Here is a 9,322-nt window from a genome sequence, read left to right as displayed (position 1 = left end):
CTTAATACTTCAAAAGCAGATATTCCTACCCATCATACCGTTTGACAAATTTAAAACTTGGCTTGTGCCTGTAGTTGTGACTCTTATTAACTATTTTGATGCTCATCCGATTCTTGACATTGTTGTCGAATGCATTTTGGCATGTAAAGTGTTTAAGTCTTCTTGTCCAGTTGTGTGGGGCATTTGGAATTCTAAAAATCAATTGCAACATCATAGATGCTTGGCTTTGATCTGGTAAGGATGCTATTCTCACTGATCTTCATGTCAACTAGGCCCTATTCTTTCCTTAATTTGATTTTATGGTACTTGCAAGGAAATTTATCATGCCATTTCTCTTTGACTATCTTGTCCAGTAGGGAGAAATTTCAAATGTAACAATGATGTTGCCAAAATTGTGTTCTCTCTTGGTATTATGTGTACTTTGTAAGTTTTCTGCTAATATACTGCTTTCGCGCACGAGATAAGTGCCAGAGATTAGGTATATATATTTCTCACTGTGTTATTGTCTGCCTGTCTTTGTTGCTCTCTACTTTAATGGGTATGATGCAAGTTGTGTGAGAGGCAACTCTTTGGTGTGACTGATACTTTAAAGTTGCTGAACTTAGAGGTAATCCTGGAAAAAAATTGGTTCTGCATCTTCTTAGATACTCATTATTTTAGCATGTGGGGAAATGGATGGAGGTAAAGTCATTCCCCTGTTAAATACGATAATAATGCCTCCTTGATACAATTCCACATTATTTTCACATGCTTAATAAGCTTTTGTGGGACTAGAAAAGATACTTATTTGGTGACATTTTTCCTTGTTGAATGATTTCATAATATTAAGTAACCTAAATATCATGTATATGGGGAATTTTTCATCAAATTTTCTTCAACATGGCAAAAATCTTTAGCTGCTGAAATATGTCGTGTGATGGTGATGTTTTTCTGTTATGATATTGACTTAAATATTTCCTATTTTAGTAGATTCATTGTCTATGTTGTCCTGTTTAGACTTGTTTGTCTTCCTATAGAAATGGGCATGGATTTTTTTGTTACCAATGGAGGAATAGAAAACTGCAGAAATAGGATCTTGGTGTTATGAGGAATAGAAGCATGAGAAGGAGCATAGCTGATCGAAGACTAAATGAAGCACTAAAAGAAACAAAGCTTAACAGCATTATAATGTCCTAGTTTGATAGGTAACAAATTTTAATCCAAATGCTCTCATTTATACATTTAAAACTAAAACTACACAAAAATATCTGACAGTATGTTCACCATTCCACTACGTGAACCAATTCATGTTAAATAAATATTTGGTTGTCATATAGAGAAGCATGGGTGGGGAGGGGCAGGGATGTCTTAGAATGACAAGTCAGTGGGCATCTATATACTCATTCCTGATTAATTATGTACAGACTATAGATGTGGGTTTGTTATGATTGTGGGACATTTTGCTAATGGTCAGAATTTAGGTATACTCTTTTACATTTATGTGTTGATACTTTTGTATGACAAATTGATGAACAAAAAATTGGGAAATTTTTTTTGAAAACCTATGCATTTATTGAACTTGTAGCCTGGGGAATGTCTGGAGTCTTTTGCTTGAGAGTAACTGGATGGACTGATTGACAGTTCGATAGTGCATTGTATTGGAAAATATGGTGATTGATTTGAAGATTTGGGTAGTTTCTACCCTTTTTTGAATGTTGGTTAGATGTATAAAATGCCTCAAACTCTACCAGAATCAATCCCAAGACCGCACTATTTGAGCTCCTTATGTGGGAAAGGGTATTTGGAGAATCAGCTTTTACACTTCTACTGGCATTTGCGCTTGTATGCGTCATTGATGTAGTCTTACAAAAAAAAAAAAAAGGTTGATTTGGTCTTGTTTGTGACCGATACATCGAAGGTATTTGAGGTAGGGATAGTAAGTGGGTCTGAACGTGGACAACCCTGGTTTGGTGCTGTCTGATATTAATCTGGGAAAATCCATTTGGTAGTTAAAACTGTTTACAGAATAAGATGTGGCTCTTCTTTGTGCATATAATCAGTTCAACTGCAGTCAAAGGCAAAATTCCTTGTTTGGATGGACTCGTTGTGCTCTTTCTTCCAGCCTCTTCCTTTTTCCTTTTGTTGTTTGTCCTGAAAATAAGCATTTTTCTTTTGTCAACTTTTCTTTTCTTATGATATTGTTAATCCTCCATTTTTATTCATTTACTTCAGAACAGCCCCTGTTTGTTTTATTTTTCTAACTATTGTTTTTACTTGGTTGCCTGCAAGTGTATCAGGATGATTTCTTAGTCGTCATTTGAACTATTGTGTTAAAAATGATTGTTAGGCTTTATACTTAAAACACTTGTTCCAACATTATCTGTATCAGCAATGCTAAGAAAACATCCTTTGTTTTATTTGTGAAGCTGTGGCTGTGCAGGATACCATGTTATCATAGAAGTGAGGACTTCTTTTCTTCTTACATTTCCATTCTGGCTTGCTGCCTTTTTTATTTTTTTTCCTTGTTGCGGTCATATCAGAGCACTGAAGACGCTGTGATCAACTGAATCCCGGGCATTGATAATCAGATTATAGTGCGAAGGAAATTGAATTTCTTCAACCGTTAAAGAACCTGTGCTTTAATGTCCCGGCCTTCCATAAACGTTGCACCCACCGAGTGTATGTCTCGTGTAACCAAACATGCAATAAATAGCCTTTGCGTCATTGAGGGTTTCCATTAAGTTAGCTAAACGTTCAGATTTATCAAGTAATAATATTAGGCTACATTAGTCGACTGACTGATTTTTCACATCATGCTAAATGAAAATTGACAGAAGACATCGTATCAACCAGCACAAAGTAATCCCCATGAAATCTCTTTTTAACTGAAATGACAAAAGGAAAGTCATCCATTGTCTTAACCTTGTGAAGGGAGCAAAAAGAGGAGTTATCTGTTGCATGACCTAAAACCCTTGGAATTAATAAGCCAAGAGTGGGGAGAAGAAGCATAACAATCGGAGGAGCTAGAGAACATTATATTGTCTATTGTAGGATGATTTTTAATTTTTAATTTTTTGCCTCTAGTTGCGGAAATGAGGGGAGATTGACAGATTGACAACCACTGGTTCAACCGGAACGGGCGTCCCGTTCGGTGTTGGCTTTTATTTTGCGACCTTTTCGAGTTTCGACAGGTTATGTAAAGAAAGTACGAAAACTGGAGCCGTTAAATATCACACGATAAGCTCAAACGCCGCTCTCCAATCCACTACCGCTCCCGCCATGGTGTCTTTTGCATCTTCTCTGTCGTCAGAATTCTCGCATTTAGAGCTTCCTTCGCTTTGTCACTTGAAGCCTCACCACCCGTATCTCCCGTTCACTAGACGTTCTCAAGGCTCCGCATTGTGTCAAGATAGAACAAGAAAGAAGCTGTTTCATCGTTCTCTATGTCATAATCCTCTTCCATCTATCTTCACATCGAATAACCGACAGAAATTCCCCCACATGGATGAGCAAGAAGAAGACGAGGACGATGACGAAGATGAAGCTGCTGAAGAATACAGCGAATTGATCATTCTTTCTGACCACGAGGAAGAAGACGACGACGACACTCCGGGTCCTGCTGGTCCGGATAACCATCGGTTCAAGGAACAAAAGTGGCAAAAAGTGGAGACGTTGAGATCGCAAGTTAGAGAGTTTGGTGAAGGAATCATTGACATGGACGAGCTTGCGGATATCTATGACTTCCCCATTGACAAATTTCAGGTTCTTTTCCGACTTTGTTGAAGACGATGTACTCTTATAGCTTGACAACTTAACTTCATTGATTTTTGGATTAACTCCTAATTCGAAAAGAATTTTCAGGTGGGAGCTGCATTTATTTGAATTTTTTGGACCTAATATTTCATTTGCTCCATGCGGTAATAGTAGTATTTTGAGCAGTCAGGACCAGTTACTAGGAAAAGCACTTACATTTCCTCTGATGATTTTCTATCAATTAAAAAAATCAAACTGCTCTCAAACGACTACAGAATTCGTGCCTTCTATGGTTTTGTTTTTTGCCTCCTATGGTTTTGTTTTTGCTTGTTGGGTTGATGTATTATTTACTCTTATATGTTGTGCTTGCCAGCACCGATGTTCCAACACCGGTATGGTTGAGCTAACAAAATTGTGAATCGAAGATTTACCGTTTTGAACTGCACAGGAATGAAAAATTTGTTTGTTCTCTCTTTCTCATCCTTTCCGTTGATTGGAAGACTGTTACAGCAAAATTTCTTTCTTCTCACAGCCTCCCCGCAGATAGTAGTAAATTTTTTTCTGTCACTATACGAAAAAGGAAACTTGTCGACGATCTTTATTTCTAGGAACAAAATCGTTGTACTGTTAATGCATCAGTATTCCTACTAAGTGTGAATGAGTTTGTGGTGTTCGCATATTTATCTGGAAAAACAGTGGGTTTTTTATTAGGACTTAAAAAATCATTGTATACCCAATGGGCCTTTCATCTCTCTTTTAGACTATATTCTTCATGTATTGTGAATTAATAGTGGAACATATTGTGCAGCGGCTAGCAATCCAAGCATTCCTCAGGGGCTCTTCTGTTGTGGTTTCTGCACCAACCAGTAGTGGTAAGACTTTAATAGCAGAAGCTGCAGCTGTAGCTACGGTGGCAAGGGGAAGACGTCTCTTCTACACAACTCCATTGAAGGCTTTGTCAAATCAGAAGTTCAGGGATTTCTGGTCAGGTTTATGTTTGCTTGGGAATTTACTGATGGAAGGAAAGAACTTGCATGAGCAACTTCAGTGATGTTATCTTCATATGCATGACCACACACAATAGTACTCTAGAAACAAAAGGAAAAGAGCACAATGAGCTCACTAACTGTTATTCATCCTGATGTAATTTATCTATTTGTGTTTGTATATATCTTCTCTTCCAATGACATTATGTTTCAATTTCCACCTTCAACTCAGCTAATTTTTGTTTAGTTCTTATGTTTAGGCAAAAAAGGTTGTATGTTTTGTTTCGTTTTCTTTTTTATGGTTGGGTCATGTTCTTCTCTGCCTTGAAAGACATTTCTTCATTTTAAATGATATTGACAAGTTAAATAATGACAGCTGTTCAGCTAGTTATGTTTAATGCTTCAAGATTTATTTAATGTTTAGATGTGTGAAACCAGAACTGAATTTACTGTGTTTAATGTCCTCAGTGGCACATTTGGTGAGACTAATGTTGGGCTTTTGACTGGAGATGCTGCTGTGAACAAAGATGCTCAAGTATTAATAATGACTACAGAGATTCTGCGCAATATGTTATATCAGAGGTATTCTTGAAAGATGATAGAACAGAAAACAAGTGCATGCCTACTTTCTGATCTTCTTTTTGTATTTAGAAATTGCATCTCTGAGATTCTAAAATTTTCTGCAGCTATTGATAACTATAGTGCTATTATTTTCTTACAGATAATTGTTTTGCAGTGTTGGTATGCTTTCTTCAGGAAGTAGGCTGTTCCATGTTGATGCGATTGTTTTGGATGAAGTGCATTATCTCAGTGACATATCTCGGGGAACTGTTTGGGAGGAGATAGTACGTGATACTAATGTTCCTTACTCTTTTGAGTTGTCAAAACCAAACTTGCTGAAGTAGTCTGTCTAATGTACACAATTTTCAGGTTATTTATTGCCCTAAAGAAGTTCAATTAATTTGCCTTTCTGCAACAGTTGCAAATCCAGATGAGCTAGCTGGTTGGATTGGACAGGTATGCCAAAGTTTGGATTGATTATGTACTATTCTACTTTTTAAACCAATTCTCCATTTTGGATTGATTGTCTCTAATGTTATACTTTGCAAATTTACTTCTTTATACCTTCTGAAACAAAAGAGAAAAGAAAGAAAAGGTTCTGGGATGCTCACTAGATGGATATTGTGCTAGAATTCTTACCTAAAGTAAAGATGATAGGCATTGCTCTCACATCAGTTTTATTTGAATTTATTTGTTTATTCACTTCTATGTCAGACTATGACCATATCATTTCAAAGCAAGCATTTTATTTTCTGGTGAACACTGGCTTTTGTAGATTCTTGTCATGTGGGCTGCACTCACCCTATCGACCTACTGATAATTTAATGTTTATTATTTCATAGAAGTTTTTTTTTTTAAAAACCCTTGTGTTAGGTTAACCATAAAACATTTTTTGGGTACCAAAGATGGGTTTCTGTCTGTGAAATTTCAGGTGTTTTATTTATTTTCTTTCTTTTGTGGACTCTCTACTGTAACTTAATCTTTTGTATTGATTTTGGATGATTAGGTGATGTAATTGTTTAGCTCCTTTTGCATTACTCATACTCCTGCTGTAGATGTTTCTTCTTTTTGAAAATTGATTGAATACCTTGATCAAGAAAATGAGGGTAAATTAGTGACTTGACTAACAAATTTATGGAGAATATTGGTGGTTAAAAGAGTCCACCAGTTTACAGTTGTACATATACTCCACATTTCAATCAATTTATTTGAGAGTTTGTATGGGAGACTAACATTGATTTTGGCTTAAAAAATCTTCAGCTTATAAATTGTGAAGAGACCTCCTTACTTTGGCTAGTTATTTTGGGAGAAATCGTCCCAACTTTAAAACTGTATCAAAGCCAACCCAAGTTGTACTTGTATTTTGTGAGGCCTTTGTGATTGTTTTGTAAGACCTGCATGTCTATGTTCTCCATGTCTTGAATCAGGTCATTGGTTTAGACTTGGACATGAGAAGGAGTATTGCTGGGTAAAAGAGTCCATTAGTCTATTGTTGCAAGATTCCACATCTCAGTCTAGTTATCTGAAGTAAAGTTGTTCTAGGTGACATTTGAGGTTAAAAAATTCCTCTAAATAAGAGTTGGGAAGAGGCTTCTTAACTTTGGCTACTCATTTTGGGAGAAGCCAGCCCAAAGCTTCCGATGAGGTATAATGACTAAATGGTAGCAGAGTAACATGGAAACTTGGATGTGGGAGTAGATGGTAGCAGAGTATAGATGCCAGAAGCTAGGGATGACAACTAGGCTGATTTCAAGTTATGCCCATGACATAAGCCCTTGATTGACCTTATTATGTGATTAACATCTTTTTTTGGGGAAACTTGTGGTTAATGTGTTTATCTTATCCCTATTAGTGAACCCTATCCTGGCCCAACTATGCCAGTGAGGCAAGAAATAGGCTGAACCCCCTTCAACCTACTCAGCATACCCATCTTAAATCTCGGGTTTTTTGAATTTTCTCACTTTGGAACAATGACTGTAGTGATTAATTTGATTTCATTGAGCTATATATGGTATAGATAGGGAAAACCAAACATGGTATCTTAGGTGGGTTTTGTAGCCCCAGAGTTGTTCTGCTAAGCTTTCTTGCTTAGCCATGTTCCAATCCTTGATGGACTTTTTCCACTTATCCCAACCCCCCTTAGCACTGGCTAGCTCCTGACACATTTGTCTTCAAAGCGTCACTGTCTTCAGTCCCTTACTTTTTCTGTGTCAGTCTTGCATTTCCACTATTTCCATCTTTCTCTTTGCAAAAAATATCCATTCTTGTAAAAAAAACTCCAAAAGAGTAGTTCATAAAAGTCACATTCATCTTTTTTAATAGATCCATTTTAATGATTATGCCATAAAATAACTGCTAAAGCTCAATATCGATCCTCTGCAGATGCAGTTGTAGGGAATTAGACAAGACCTATTCCTAGTATGTACCCTGTGTGCATCAAATATTGACACAACTGTGCACTAAATATTTTGTTTCTTTTTTGCTTTTAAATTCCAGATTCATGGTAAAACAGAGCTAGTGACATCAACAAAGCGTCCAGTTCCATTGACTTGGTACTTTTCTACAAAGAACTCTCTTTTACCTCTTCTTGATGAGAAAGGAAAGAGAATGAATAGGTATGCCATATTTTTCTCTTCAATGGATGCTCCTGGCTGCATTTCTTTTTCCTTGTTTGTAACTGCAATAATTTGTCAATCAGTTGCCATGTTGTTTGTCGAAGACTTTTCTTTTGCAGCTTCTGTTTGGAAAAATTCGAATTGTTGCATCTTGTGATACATTAATTTAGCGTCCTGTGTCTTAGGTGTTGAATACTTCTTTTTAGTAAATCCTGAGATCGAGAATTACTGCAGAGACAGTTTCTAGTTTTGATGGTGAATTTAGAGGGTTGATATTAAGTGGGTGAAAATTATGTGATTAATTTTGTTGAAAGTTCCCTGGTAGGTATATTGATTTATCCACTTTTCTCATCACTAAAAAACTTTACCATACAGAGTCAATTAGCAGTACAAATGATGCAGTTATGAGTCACAGTTCTGAAACAAGTTCAACATAAAATGGCTTCTGATATGAACATCAAACTTGTCTTGTTGAGTTTATAGTCTAAATTACCACCAAAAGATGTTGTCTACTTGTAACCAAGTAGTTTTATTATTGCTTCTTCTCATGGAACAAAACCTTGAAGCTGTATGAGTGAAAAAAAACTACATGTTTTTGTCCTCCATGATATGAAAGGAAAATTGGTGTTTGTAGTCACTATTTTGAGTTAATTTAGTTTTCTATAATTTATAGGAAAGTGTTTCTAAGTAGAAAGTAGATTCTTAGGGTTTACAGGTTGCCGGATATGGATGTAATTTGATTATTGTTTAAATTATAGGAGAGAAGGGTCTATAAACCCTAATCTCTCCCATAGTTTCTTTCTGTAAAATTTTACATGGTATCAAAGCAGGTTGTCATCTAAGATCTGTGAGTTGATTCAACTTACAAAGGCAATGAAACTTTTCTTTCCCAAAATCATGAAGCTTAGGATGATGTCTGAAGTTCCTTCTTCTCCATTGTTCTTTTCCTTTCTTAAGCTGTTTCTCTTTGGTCTGGTATGGTTCTCCGAGTCTCTTCTTTTCTATCTTTTCCACCTCCGTCCAAAGGAGGGTAATAACCTAAAGCTGACGTATTTGTATATGATCAAGGTTGTCTATTTGTGTCGTTTTTTTTCTTTTTGCTGCTGCAGCTGAACTTTTTCCTTGTTGACTTTGTCTTGATTCAAGTTGCTGTTTTTGTCTGTTAATGTCTGTTTCTTCCGGATTCTTAATTTCAGTTTTTCCTGCGTCCCTTAGTCCATCTTCTCTCTACTTTTATCTCAGCTTTTTGTAGGCAGAATACTTGTTATATTCATCTCCCTCCCACCTCATAGAAGCTCATAAATAATGTGGTTTTGAACCATAATCAGTTACTTGCCTGCCCTGTTCAACTATTTAGTGTCTGTACTCATGTCATTGTCCTTTAGAGATCTCCCAACAGAATGAGAAACAATCAACAAACACAGCTTC

At 36.4% G+C, this 9,322-nt stretch overlaps 1 protein-coding gene across 1 annotated transcript in view; it reads left to right on the top strand.

Moving 5' to 3' along the window:
- Positions 1 to 3,057: 3,057 nt before the first annotated feature.
- The window catches only part of LOC137949771 (DExH-box ATP-dependent RNA helicase DExH15 chloroplastic-like), a 28,243-nt gene continuing 21,978 nt past the window's right edge, over positions 3,058 to 9,322 (top strand). The window contains exons 1-6 of the mRNA XM_068795953.1: positions 3,058 to 3,741; positions 4,541 to 4,716; positions 5,187 to 5,300; positions 5,455 to 5,563; positions 5,649 to 5,735; positions 7,776 to 7,894. Coding sequence (XP_068652054.1) covers positions 3,259 to 3,741; positions 4,541 to 4,716; positions 5,187 to 5,300; positions 5,455 to 5,563; positions 5,649 to 5,735; positions 7,776 to 7,894 — 1,088 coding nt within the window. The 5' untranslated portion in view covers positions 3,058 to 3,258. The remainder of the gene's footprint in view (positions 3,742 to 4,540; positions 4,717 to 5,186; positions 5,301 to 5,454; positions 5,564 to 5,648; positions 5,736 to 7,775; positions 7,895 to 9,322) is intronic.

This window comes from Aristolochia californica, unplaced genomic scaffold (assembly GCF_029961685.1).
Source record: "Aristolochia californica isolate CCGP_79_NKW_82.1479 unplaced genomic scaffold, dmAriCali1.0.hap1 SCAF_14, whole genome shotgun sequence".
NCBI classification, from domain to species: Eukaryota; Viridiplantae; Streptophyta; class Magnoliopsida; order Piperales; family Aristolochiaceae; genus Aristolochia; species Aristolochia californica.
Note: the sequence above shows the minus strand (reverse complement) of the source record. Positions and strands in the feature narration are given on the sequence as shown.